The 12943-nt window shown below is 31.0% G+C and overlaps 7 protein-coding genes across 9 annotated transcripts; 2 read left to right on the forward strand and 5 right to left on the reverse strand.

Annotated features, from left to right (window-relative positions):
* Window positions 1–625: 625 nt before the first annotated feature.
* Window positions 626–1896, reverse strand: LOC134835843 (zinc finger protein 724-like). The gene has a single exon (XM_063850826.1). It carries the CDS (start codon window positions 1835–1837, stop codon window positions 740–742), a length of 1098 nt encoding a protein of 365 aa, XP_063706896.1. The 5' UTR covers window positions 1838–1896; the 3' UTR covers window positions 626–739.
* A 985-nt stretch (window positions 1897–2881) lies between these two features.
* Window positions 2882–3990, reverse strand: LOC134835850 (dnaJ homolog subfamily C member 8-like). The gene is made up of 4 exons (XM_063850835.1): window positions 3865–3990; window positions 3641–3805; window positions 3232–3573; window positions 2882–3161 (listed from the first exon to the last, which is right to left on the reverse strand). The coding sequence occupies exons 1-4, from the start codon at window positions 3925–3927 to the stop codon at window positions 2976–2978; spliced, it is 756 nt and encodes a 251-aa protein (XP_063706905.1). The 5' UTR covers window positions 3928–3990; the 3' UTR covers window positions 2882–2975.
* Window positions 3991–4049: 59 nt separating this feature from the next.
* LOC134835848 (uncharacterized) lies at window positions 4050–6517 on the forward strand. 3 transcript variants are annotated; one of them, XM_063850832.1, is made up of 4 exons: window positions 4050–4267; window positions 4553–4792; window positions 4851–5539; window positions 6403–6517. In XM_063850832.1, exons 2-4 carry the CDS (start codon window positions 4598–4600, stop codon window positions 6431–6433), a joined length of 915 nt encoding a protein of 304 aa, XP_063706902.1. In that variant the 5' UTR covers window positions 4050–4267; window positions 4553–4597; the 3' UTR covers window positions 6434–6517. The 3 variants fall into 3 exon arrangements, with proteins under 3 accessions (XP_063706902.1, XP_063706903.1, XP_063706901.1); XM_063850833.1 differs by having other exon boundaries at window positions 6378–6507; XM_063850831.1 differs by having other exon boundaries at window positions 6337–6430.
* Window positions 6388–7824, reverse strand: LOC134835842 (uncharacterized). The gene is made up of 2 exons (XM_063850825.1): window positions 7604–7824; window positions 6388–7550 (listed from the first exon to the last, which is right to left on the reverse strand). Exons 1-2 carry the CDS (start codon window positions 7733–7735, stop codon window positions 6510–6512), a joined length of 1173 nt encoding a protein of 390 aa, XP_063706895.1. The 5' UTR covers window positions 7736–7824; the 3' UTR covers window positions 6388–6509.
* An 800-nt stretch (window positions 7825–8624) lies between these two features.
* On the reverse strand, window positions 8625–10343 carry LOC134835837 (protein C12orf4 homolog). The gene has a single exon (XM_063850820.1). The coding sequence runs from the start codon at window positions 10311–10313 to the stop codon at window positions 8727–8729; it is 1587 nt and encodes a 528-aa protein (XP_063706890.1). The 5' UTR covers window positions 10314–10343; the 3' UTR covers window positions 8625–8726.
* Window positions 10344–10413: 70 nt separating this feature from the next.
* Window positions 10414–11125, forward strand: LOC134835852 (ubiquitin-like-conjugating enzyme ATG10). The gene is given in 2 exon segments (XM_063850837.1): window positions 10414–10611; window positions 10614–11125. Coding segments are annotated over 2 exon segments (507 nt in total). The 5' UTR covers window positions 10414–10475; the 3' UTR covers window positions 10985–11125.
* On the reverse strand, window positions 11097–12783 carry LOC134835840 (transcriptional regulatory protein AlgP-like). Its single transcript, XM_063850823.1, has 2 exons — window positions 12622–12783; window positions 11097–12555 (listed from the first exon to the last, which is right to left on the reverse strand). Exon 2 carries the CDS (start codon window positions 12539–12541, stop codon window positions 11243–11245), a length of 1299 nt encoding a protein of 432 aa, XP_063706893.1. The 5' UTR covers window positions 12542–12555; window positions 12622–12783; the 3' UTR covers window positions 11097–11242.
* Between the last annotated feature and the right edge of the window lie 160 nt (window positions 12784–12943).

The following is a 12943-nucleotide window of genomic DNA, read 5'->3' on the forward strand; positions in this document are numbered from 1 at the left end:
TTTAATTTGTTGAAATAAAATTTCAACTTCTTGAAATAAAATTTTTTATTTTTGAAATAAAATTTCAATTTCTTGAAATCAAATTTCAACTTCTTGAAATAAAATTTTTTCTTTTTGAAATAAATTTTTTTCTTCTTGAAATAAAATTTTTGTTTCTTGAAATAACATTTTTTCTTCTTGAAATAAATTTTTTTCTTCGTGAAACAAAATTTTTACTTCTTGAAACAAAAATTTCGTTTCTTGAAATAAAAATTTTTCTTCTTGAAACGAAATTTTTTCTTCATGAAAATAAATTTCAACTTCTTGAAATAAAATTTTTTCTTCTTGAAATGAAATTTTTTCTTCATGAAAATAAATTTCAACTTTTTGAAATAAATTTTTTTCTTCTTGAAACAAAATTCTTACTTCTTGAAACAAAATTCTTACTTCTGTAACAAAATTTTTGTTTCTTGAAATAAAAATTTTTCTTCTTGAAATGAAATTTTTTCTTCATGCAAATAAATTTCAACTTTTTGAAATAAAATTTTTTCTTCTTGAAATCAAATTTCAATTCCTTGAAAATAAATTTCAATTTCTTGAAAATAAATTTCAACTTCTTGAAATAAAATTTTTTAAACTTTTGGCTTAATTTAAATTTTTTCTCAGTACGTTTATTCAAATTTTAATCTCATTACTTTAAGACACTTCATTCTCAATTCAATATCTAATCTAAAAGGCCACACTAATTCCAAAAAAGCTCTCATTTTAAGGCATTCGTTGCTTCTGTCTTCGTCGAGTGATAATTCAAAACTTCCTTTTCGATATTTTTCATCCTCTTAACTGCTTCCTTGTTCATCACTGTGCCCGCCGGCGGCAATTCATACTCTGGATGCATTTTCGTGACGTGATTTCGCATCATCTGGTTCGTTAAAAAGGCTTTTCCACACACGGCACACTCGTATTCGTACGCTAAATGGCATTTTTTGTGCGCCGACAAATTCTTTTTCGTCTTAAATCGCTTCAAGCACTCGCTGCATTCGAAATTTCGCTCATCTGAGTGCACCGCTTGATGCGTTTGGAGTTGCAAAAGTGTCACAAAAGCAAAATTGCATGTCGGGCATTTGAATCTGCGATCGCCACGATGTCGCATTGTGTGTCGCGTAATGTGAGCTTTTGTAAAAGCGCGATAATCGCAATAGGGACACGCTTTGGGCGGCACAACTTTATGAATTTGCAGTAAATGAGCTTTGCGGAGCGATTCGTTGGGGAATTCGATGCCGCAAATTTTGCATTTGTACTTTTGCATCTTGAGATGAACGTGATTCATGTGTCGAATAACAGATTTCTTCGAACTGAGATGCGTCGAGCAAATGTCGCACATGAAGGCGTTTCGTGGCTCGGAATGAACACTTTTTATGTGATTCTCCAAGTAGCTGGATTTGACGAGGGTCGCACAATACGGACAAATTACTTTGATTTCCAACTTTTTTGTCCTTTTTGGAGTTTTTCTATCGACTTTTACATTTTCTTCGACTTCTTCTTTTAGTTCGACATCCAAAATATGCGAATAATCCTTCACGGAAACAGTCTCACTTTTTGTCTCGATCCCTGTTCGCAAGCCATCAAGAATTTTTTGCGTTCTTTCGCATTTTTCGATGAAACGCACAGACTGCAAGAGCTCCGCATAGCAGAAGGAACAACAATTTTGTGGTTCGTCAGACAGAATTTTGTAATTTGTGGATTTTTCAAAGTAGAATTTCACGAGGCCATTGTTGTTGTCATTGCAATCTTGTTCGAGTTTTGTCTCTTTATCGATAAAACAAAGGCAAACGCGGCACGAACTCATAAATTGTTCCATTTTTTAAAAGAAAAAAACAAAAGATATTGAAGAGTTGTTGATTTTTTTGCTTTTTGTTTATGTTGACATTTCTTTAAACAAGGCACTACAGTGTGTTCAACTGAAATTTTTATGATCTTTTTACAAATTACAAAATTTATATTTATATTTATATTTATATTTATATTTATATTTATATTTATATTTATATTTATATTTATATTTATATTTATATTTATATTTATATTTATATTTATATTTATATTTATATTTATATTTATATTTATATTTATATTTATATTTATATTTATATTTATATTTATATTTATATTTATATTTATATTTATATTTATATTTATATTTATATTTATATTTATATTTATATTTATATTTATATTTATATTTATATTTATATTTATATTTATATTTATATTTATATTTATATTTATATTTATATTTATATTTATATTTATATTTATATTTATATTTATATTTATATTTATATTTATATTTATATTTATATTTATATTTATATTTATATTTATATTTATATTTATATTTATATTTATATTTTACTATATTTTATATATTTATATTTATTTATATTTATATTTATATTTATATTTATATTTATATTTATATTTATATTTATATTTATATTTATATTTATATTTATATTTATATTTATATTTATATTTATATTTATATTTATATTTATATTTATATTTATATTTATATTTATATTTATTGTGGATATTTTTATTTGATTGTCATATTTAAATATTTATTTTTGAATTAGCAAAGTATTTGTTTTTTTTTTGTATTTGTTTGGTGTTTCGTGAAATTTTTATTTATTTAGGTTCATTTTTTGTTTGTCTAGGCATGACTTGCGCGTGAAATATTTCGGAACACACTTAAGTAGCCGAGACCTTTACTGTCGGCTCACTGTTTTTGAAGGTTATTGTTTGAATGAGATAAATCCGATCGTATTGACCCTCGTCAAAAATAGTCAAGACTATTTTTTTATTTATAAGTTTTTTATTTCTGTTTTTTTTTTAAATGACGTTAAAATGTTTATTTGTTTACTTAACAAATTTATTTATTTCTAAAAAATATAAATAATTCTTATCAAATATTATAAATGAAAAAGTTAAAGATTTTAACGACTTTCCGGCTTAAGTTTTGGAGGATTAAACAAACCTTTATCTTTCTTCTTTTTTTTGTTTTTATTCTTAGATTGAAAATCATGCCAACTGTTGACTCGTGACTGACGAGACTCTTCAAAATTCCTTTGCCATTCTCGTTCTGCTTTCAGAGCTTCTTCTTGTTCAATTTCCGCTTCACGCTATTTAAATAACAAATATGAGTTCTAATATTTATAACCATATAAACTAATACAATACATCACAACTAACCTTGCGTTTTCTTTCCTCCATATCTCGCACATCTAATTGTTGTCGTTTTCTTTCCATGTCTGCAAAAAGTTTCATAACTGTTACGTAAATTGTGTGCTCGTATTTTTCTGGATTATCTTCGGGAATCGGAGCATCTGGATATCCATCTTTTTTGTTTTTTTTACGTTTAGCTGCAATCATCATGTCCGTACGATCTTTAGCTTCTTCATATATATCCATGCACTTTTTTCTAGACACTTCATTTTCTAAAATTTTCCATGAACGGTTCACTATGTCAAATGCATCCTTAGCACGGTCTCTTTGATCTGTATTTTTGTCTGGATGAACCAATATGGACAGGGTCTTTTATTTCAAAAAAGGGAATGTAAGTTGGAAGAAATTCATTTTTTTTTTATAAATAAATAAATACCTTGTACTTTTTTTTAATTTTTTCCAATGGCATATTAATTTGACTTGGTGGAATTTGCAAGACTGCAAATGGGTTGAGATTAAAATAACTACTTCCTTTCCGTAGTAATCTATTGATTTGTTGTTCGGATGTAAGAACCGAATCGCGTCTTTCAATATCCTTGACCTGAGAAAATTATTAATCATTCCAATTTATACAGAAAAGAGCAAACAGCATAAACGAACCTCTGCATAAAATAAATCAAAATTGTTTGAATATTCAGAAGAAGAGCTAGGTTGCTGCCACATTATTTAATATTTGAATCTCTTTCTCCTCCAAATCACCAAATATTTATTTATAGTTATCATAAATACTATCCCTCATTGCCATTAATTTTTTAGTCTACCCTCCCTTAAGACAAATATCTCCGGCCAAAGTATTTATTTAATAAACAATTACATTTTTGCGTGTGTGTTAGTGTAAAATTCGTGTAGCATACACATGTTTTGCATTGGTGTGTGTATACTCGCATGAAACATTCTCGCACGTACGAAATCATTCGTGTGCATGACTCAGAGCAGTATGGACGCGTTTGAAGAAGCTCCGCATTTTATTCGAAATTTTCGTATTTTTGGAGGCTAACAAAAGGTAAAAACTTGTAATTATGTTTTATTTAGTAGTTTTAGTAATTTTTTTTAGTGATTTTGAATTGTTTTTCGTTTTTTTTTCTAAAATAATTTTCAATAATTTTTTTTTATATACATTTTTTTTGAAGATTTTTTTCAAATTATACCTTTTCAAAGACTTTTTATCTCATGATTTACAAAATTTTTAAAAAAATAAAGAGATAATTTCTAAAATTTGGAAAAAAAATTAAAATATTCATCAAAAAATAGAAATTTCAAAAAATTTCAATTTCACAAAAAAATAAAGGTGCGGTTTTTGAATGAACGCCCTGTACAATGACAGCTCAGTAACATGCCGATGTCAGTGCGGCGGATCTCAACACAAAAGATGTCTCTTAAACAAACAGCTTCTGATCGATTCCCAACAGATTTTCGCCTTCCAGACAAATGCCGGCTTTGTCTTATCGTGCATTTAAAAGACAGTGCATCCCTCAACGCTTCTCTCAAAGACTACGAGAAAGAACTTTACGAAATGTACGGATACGAGGTAAGTTTCAACGAAAAATTTCGCTTGTTGATCATTAATTTTTTTGACAAAATTTTAGGTTGGCAACGACAAATTATGGCATCCAGAGTCAAAAATTTGCCGAAAATGCACTTCTCAACTTGAAGCTTGTTACAAATTTTTTTGTCAACTTGCCGAAACAGTCACAATTCTGTCGCGGCAGGAACCTCCTGCGAAACGAAAAAGAAAAATTTCGCATAGAAATAACAATTTTCTTGAAAAGACTGAGCAAAAATCCGACGATATTGAAATTTTGGAATACATCGAAGATCACACAGAAGACCCGGAAAAAGTTGTCATTTCGGATGATGAAGAGGAAAACATTGCCTTGCCTGACAAGGAAGACGAAGATCTCGACTTTGATTTCACCGACGACGAAAAAGAGGAACAAGCCACAGTTGAACATGAAAAATTCGTGAACCAAATTTTGGATTCCGAAGCGGGAGTTGAGGGAGAAATCGATTGTTGCTTGATCGACAAGAGAAAACTCGCGACGCAAGAAGGAGCTGTGTCGGAAGAAGTCACTGTGGTACTGAAAGATTTGCCTGAGGAGACGTCAAATGCGAAAATTGAGCCAAAAATGCCCGCGAAAAGGAAGAATTCGGGAAGTAATTTGATGCATGATACGGAATACAGTGTTTGTCAGCGCTGCAAAGTAATTTATCATCGAGCAATCGGATCTAATTCGACAAAATGCTTGACTTGTCAGGAAAAGATGAGTGATCTTGAGTAAGTTGGAATTGAAATACGGTTCAAAAAATTTTCAAAGATTTGCTTTAAAATTTTTGAAATTAATTGAAAATGATAGAAGACTAAAATTTTTTTTTTTAATTATTTAAAAATTTTTGAAAAAAAAATTTCTACTGATATGCTTGAATTTTTTTTTTTTTTTTGAAATTTTGGATTTTTTCAATTGAATTATGCCTTTAAAATATTTAATTTTAAAATAAATTAAAAAATTAAATTTTTTATTCTTTTATTTATAATTTTAATTTTTAATTTTTTTTTATTTAACGAAATTGTAACCAAATAAAAAAAATTATTAAAATTAAAAAAATAATAAAATAAAATTAAAAAATAAATTAATTAAAAATATTTTTTAAATAAAAAAATTAAATTAAAATTTAAAAAAATAAAAATAAAATATTTTTAAAAATTAAAAAATAAATTGATAAAAATATTTTTTAAATAAAAAATTAAATTAAAATTTAAAAAATAAAAATAAAATATTTTTAAATAAAAAAATAAAATAAAATAAAAATAAAATTAATTAAAATTTTTAAATTAATTAATTAGTTTGAAAAATCAAAATTAAGTTAAATTTATTAATTTAAAAAATTAAAAAAAAAAATTAATTAAAAATAAATAAATTTTAAAAATAATTGAATTAAAATCAATAAAAAAATTAAGCAAAATCCAATTAAAAAATTTTGTGAAAATAATTTTTCTTTTTTGGAGACAAAATTAAATTTTTTCCTAATTTTTTCTAATTTTTAAAATTTTTAATAAAAAAATTATCTTTTTAGTCCGCTATCATTTTCAATTGAAATAAAAATTATTTTTAAAGCAAATCCATAAAATTTGTTAAACAGTGAAATTTATTCGTTTTTTCGTCGGCAATAACTGCCTGGAATTACTAACTGTGAAGTAAAAATAAAATTAATATAAAACATTTTTCTATTAAAAAAAAAATAAAAAATTATTTAGATCTTTGTCTTGTACGAGAGCTTCTCGGCTTGTCGATCGACGGTAAGTCAATTTCTGCTAAATTAACGATTTCTATTGCTTTTAATGACCCGGCTTGAAACAAAAAATTGTCTCGTTTCATAACGACTTGCGGTACCCCGAGATGATAATTCAAATGTTGCTTCAACTGATGATGGCGCCATTTCACGTCGCAACACAACCACGCAATATCCGTCAAATTGTGCGTTTCTTCGGCATGTTTCTCGAAAGCGGCGAGCGTTGGCAGCTCCATCGGTGGCTTGCATCGACTACAACTGAAGCCGTAGAAAGTTTTCAGTCGTTGATCGGGCGTGAGATTTTTCTTCTTTTTTATGATGAGAATTCGCTCGGCAACGGCATTCAACGAGAGAATTTTCAGTAATTTTTGTCCGTTTGGTTGGGAATTTGTGGCGTTGTGCGTCGTGCTTTGATGTCGTCGCGTTTCCCATTGCGACTCTGACTGGAATGCGCAAAGTTTGCATTTGAACTTGAGAACGTTTTCGTTGCCCGAGTGCGTTATTATTTTGATTGTGTCGATATTTGGTGACGCATCCACGGGATATGAGCTGTGAACCGTCTCTTTGTGCGTCTCGTACAAGTAAATTTTCGTAAATTCTTCGGAACACTCTTGGCACGTAAATTTCTGCGAATTACTTTGTTCGCTTGGACGACGCACGAGCACCGAAAGCGGCAATTCATCGTCTTCGCTTTCCGTACTGAGCGGCGTGAGCTCCCGATCGCGATGCGTTGACCCCCGACGTTGACGTTTCCTCCGTTTGCGCCTCGTACTCGTTGAGATCCGTGAGTCTTGACTAGCTGTTTGTAATTCTGGCGGATTTTCCGAATCCACAATGTTCGAAGGTTGCGGCGATTCATTCTTTTTCGGATGCGAATTCAGGTCGAGCATCAATTTTGCCTGATTTTTCATCACTTCCAAGTAGAAATCGTACAAATTTAACAACCGATCGTTGCAATCCAAGCAAATCCGGTTTGGTAGAGTCGCATCATCTTCAACCTAAAAGCAGAAAAAGTCAAATTTTGTTAAAAAATTTCAAAAAAATCACTTACATTGATCCGAAATATTTCAGCAAGAGCTTTGCTCGAACGATTATTTCCCTCGTCAAGGTGTAAATCGTAAAAATGGTCTCTGCAATTCTCTTCTAAGCACAAACGACAAGCTATTTGCAGTGCTTCACTCATTGTTTGTGCCTACGGAACCAAATGGAGAGACATTTATCTCAATTTTCATGCAAAAAAGACCGAAATTTGGTTTTTGACGAATACTAAAAATTAATTTTGATACATGAGAGATGTCAAAATCGATGATTTTTTGGATGGAGTTGCTAAAAATTTATTTGAAATGAAAATTCGTTAACATTTTTCATCAAAAAATTTTAAGGTATTGATTGAAATTCACTTTTTAAGGTATTTTAAAAAATTTAATTTTTTTTTCAAAATTTTGAAACTTTTTGAAGCATCCTTTAAAAATTAAAAATTTTTAAAAATGAGAAAAAATATTTTTGGACCTCAAAAACTGAAATTTTGTGACATTTTCTTAAAGATTTTTATTTTTTTTTAATCAATTTTAATTTTTTTAATTAATTTTAATTTTTTTAATTAATTTTAATTTTTTTAATTAATTTTAGTTTTTATTTAATTAATTTTAATTTTTTTAATTAATTTTATTTTTTTTATTAATTTTAATTTTTTTTTCTATTTATTTTAAAATATAAATATATTTTGTTTTTGAAAAATTTATTTTTTTTTAATTAAATTTTATTTTTAAATTAAAAATTTTTGAAAATAAAAAAAAATATTTTATTTATTTTATTTTTTTTTAATTTAATATTTTTAGTTCTAAAGTTTAGAACTATTTTTTTTATTGAAAATTTAATTTTTATTTAAAATAAAAAAATTTTAAATTTTTTTTTTTAATTTTAATTTTTAAACTTTAGAACTAAAAAAATTAAATAAAAAAAATAAAGTGAAAAAAATTAAATTAAAAATGTTCAAGAGAATGACAAAAAATTTCAATATTTGAGCTTCAAAAATATTTTATTTATTTTTTTTTTATTTAATTTTTGGAGCATTAAAAATATTTGGAAAAATTAAAAATATTTAATTTTAATAATTTTTCGAGTACCATCAATTTATTGCATAATAATTCATAAAATAATTTCATTATTTTTTTTTATTTTTCATCTTCTTCCTGCAAAACCTTCGGATTCGCAACTCTAAAAACACTCGGAATGATCGAAGCCAACATCTGGAACAAATCTGGCGTAATATTATGCGGCAACAAAAACTGTAACGTATTCAATTCCGATCCTCCCCAATTAGCGGATTCAATCATGAAACCTTTGGCACACTTAAATATCAGTTCAGCACGTCTCATGCACCAATTTACTGTCATATCTTCCGTCATTTCATCTTTTAACAACGCTGGAATGGTAAGTGTCGTGATATCATACCGATTTGCCGTCCTAATGATATTTCTCAGACCCGGATTGAGAATTGGATGTCGCGAATTGATCTCGTCGATGTTGTGATAAGTCTCGTCAGAGATAATCAAGTGAAAAATAACATGCGACGTGATGTTCGAATGACGTGTGATGAAAAAATCTCCCGGTTTCAGAAGACGAGACAAGTTTTCGCTTGCATTTCCTTGCTCGGCGCAACTATTTTTGCGACTTGAAGCGGGATCCTGCAACTTTTCAACGTCTAATTTGATTTTGTCGATTTGTTGTTCGATTTGGTCAAAGTGAATTTCGGTGCTTTTATTGCAATTCGAGACTATTGAGGAATTTGGCTTGAGAAAACTTGAGGGAGTGAGTACCACAATGCCCGTTAATGAGCTTGAATACAGTCCAAGAGCAGCATTCAAGCCTCCAAGACTCTCATCTTCGTACAAGGGGGCACAAAGATCTTCCGTTCGTGCACTCAGGATGCGAATGTTGTGATTATGCTTCAATTGCGACCCCAAATGAATCGTAAAACTTTCCTCTTGCGACGATTGTTGCGTCACGAACATCGTTAAACTCTTATTTCCCAACGGCGTTTGGTCATTGACGTTATTCGAGGCATGCGATTGCAACTTTACCGTCTCATCCACAATCCAATTCCGAAATTCGTGCTTCTGAAATCCACGATATGAATCCATTTCGCTCTCCCATTTCTTCCGTAACATACTTTGAGCGGCATATTGCTTCGAAAGAAGCCTATTCACATCTTCCGTCGTCACAGATTTATCAAGTTTCAATATTGTCTCGTCCATTTCATGTTGATGCCTGTTATTCAGAGCTGCTATTTCCTTTTCCATCTTTATTGTCATCTCGCTTATGACATTTGCATAGGCTTTTTCCTTCTCCATGATTTCAGGCAAGGTCGAAGAATGTACGAGACGATTGAAACTCTGAGCGAAAATCTCACAATCAGTCGGACAAGCTTCTTGTTTCTCCGCAAATTCCAAAACTTCTTCCTTGTAGAGCTTTTCTGTGTTTTTAATGATCGTTTCGAGATCAATTTCGCCATTCATCGCTTTCAAAACGAGCTCATTGCTGAAATTATCTCGAAATTTTTGGTTTTCTTCCTTAACAAAAGCCGACAAACCCGATTTGAGGTCATCTACATTTGTCATCTTCATTAGTGGGCTGATTTTTTCCGACACAATTTGATAGGCAAGCTCATCTGTGGATTCTTCGTAAGGAATTTCAATTGGATATGAGATTACTTTTTCGAATCCGAGACTTGAAAAGTCGTATGTGAAATCAACTTTCATATTTTTCAACAATTTTTTAAGGAATTTTTGTGTTTTGAACTGCTTTAATGTTTATCTTGAATGAGCGATGGCAAATTTTTAATCTTTAAAATCAGCTGGTTTTAGGATTTTTCAAGTTTTTCTTCGTTTTTCGACAATTTCTGAGAGAAACTACTTGAAAAAATGTCAGAAAATCTCACATACGACGAATTTGAGGTTCAAGTCAAGGAAATAATTGAAATCTCCGAGAGATTGAACGATAAATGGACTTTAGAACGTGTGAACGACGATCCAGGAGGCATTTTCTTGCGATATAAACAGATGAAGACGATACAGAACAAAATTTTCTCATCGATTATCACATTTTGTTTTCTTTGAGCTATTCAGTGCCTGTGATGTACTTCAATGTGCAAGATACAGATTCAGGTCAACTTTTAACTTTGGAAGAATTTCGTAAAATCTTCATTGAGAAGAACGAAATTTCCGAAGATTTGAATCAAGTTCTCACACAAATGGAACATCCTTTGTTTTTTCGTCCTTTTCTCGCTTTGCATCCTTGTAAAACGGCGGATTTGTTGGCAGTTAATGCGTCGTCGAATAAAGTTTTGACTTTTATCAGTATTTACGGTCCATTCATCTTCCTCAATTTGGATTTGGAATACGGAAAATTTGCAAAGGTCACCGATTCATGACAAATCTTGTGAAGTATTTACGGTCCATTCATCTTCCTCAATTTGGATTTGGAATACGGAAAATTTGCAAAGGTCACCAATTCATGACAAATCTTGTGAAGTTTTTACTTACATCAGCAAAATAAAACGTTTTTTTTTTATTATTTAGAATTTCAAAAAAATTGTTTAAACCTTAAATTTAATAGAAAAACAGTCAATATCTTCTTCTACGTGATCGATTTGTACTCAAAGTGAATCATCTTGGCTATCAGTTTCGTGTCAATCTTGTTCCATGGCCTTCCATGTGGGCTTTATTTTTCGCGCGGGGCGATTTTCGTTCGTCGACACAACGATCACGGGAGAAGATGTTGATGTTTTTGGGACAACAGGAGTAGCTACTGATGTTTTCGCGGGAACAGCTACTGATGTTTTCGCCAGAACAGGAGCTACTGATGGTTTGGGGGGCACAGAAGCTACTGATGTCACAACTACAGGTCGAGAAACGGCTTGAGTCGGAGCAGGAGCTGGCGCAATAACAACAGGCTTCGGTTTTATCATGATTTTTTGTTGTTGTTGTTGCGATGGGAGGGCGGGTTTTTGAATAATCTTTCGGATTATTGTCACTTCCGGAGTTTTTAAGACGCCTTGTCGAGCAACTCGTGCTTTGCGTTCTGCTTCTTGTTCCGCTTCGAGTTTGGCGAGACGAGCACGAAGCATTTGAATCTCCTTTTCGCGTTGCTCGTAAGTCATGGGCTTTTGTACGGGCTTCAGGACGATAGTTTTTGCGAGATTGCTGTTGTTGTTTGTGACAGTCGGGTGTGTTGTGATGGCATTGACGGGCGTCGAGTTATTTGGCTGATTCGAGACACAAACGATTTTTGCCATTACAGGTTTCGCGGGTTGAATCGGGCTGCCCGCCATGATGGCAGATATGTTTACGGGAGTGAATCCTTTGGGCATTCCTGATGGGGTTTGCGGAGATTGTTGCTTCGGGAGGAAAGTTTGGATGATTTTTGGGCTAACAACCATGGGAGAGACGGGCGCTTTGACAACTTTTGTTACGACAGCTTGTTTCTTTGCTGGCGGGGGTCCATTTTTCTTTGCTGTTGGTTTTTCAACGGGTTTCGCGACGGGTTTTTCTTCCTTCTTTTCAACTACTTTCTCAACTTTTTTCTCCTCTACTTTATTATCTACCTTCTTATCTACTGATTTTTCAACTTTTTTCTCCGCAACCTTTTTCTCGGTTACTTTTTCAACTTTTTTCTCTGATGTCTTGTCAACTTTTTTCTCCGAAGTCTTTTCAACTTTCTTTTCTTGAGCTTTTTCTGCTACTTTTTTCTCCGAAACTTTCTTTTCTGTCTTTTCAGCAGCTTTTTTCGCAGCAACCTTCGATTTTGCTGTCTTTGCCGCCTTCTCGTTATTTTTCGCCTTGACAAGCTCAACGACACTTTCTCCAAAAATAGCTTTTGGTTTGATGGCACGACCAGATCTACTGATGCCCTTCTGGATAACGACTGAATTTTTGTTCAAATCCGAGCCCTTTTGAGCTTTCACTTGCTTATTTGCATTTCTTGCCATATTTAGTGCTGATTCTACGAAAAAAAAAGGAGGACAAACATTGAAATTTTCAAAGCAAGCCAAGCAAGCAAACTTTTTACCTCAAAGAATTTTCCTTAAAATTACGTCAGATCCGTGAATTTTTGGTTTTATACACTTCCAAGTGTAAGAGTTCAACTTTTTGTTCACTTTTTAGCGACTTTTATTCGAGATAGTCCTCAAAATCGAACGAAAATCCAATTCAGGAAATCGTTGAATGTTTGTTGTTGTTTACCTCTGCAGGGTTGCGCAATTTACGCAGGGTTGGTATTTTCATATAGGGTTGCCAGTTTTTCAATTTTTTTCTAAAAAATATTTTTAAGATAAAAATTTTACTTTTTTAGTGAATTTTTTAAAGATTTATTTCATTTAATATTACGAATT

This window comes from Culicoides brevitarsis, chromosome 3 (assembly GCF_036172545.1).
Source record: "Culicoides brevitarsis isolate CSIRO-B50_1 chromosome 3, AGI_CSIRO_Cbre_v1, whole genome shotgun sequence".
NCBI classification, from domain to species: domain Eukaryota; kingdom Metazoa; phylum Arthropoda; class Insecta; order Diptera; family Ceratopogonidae; genus Culicoides; species Culicoides brevitarsis.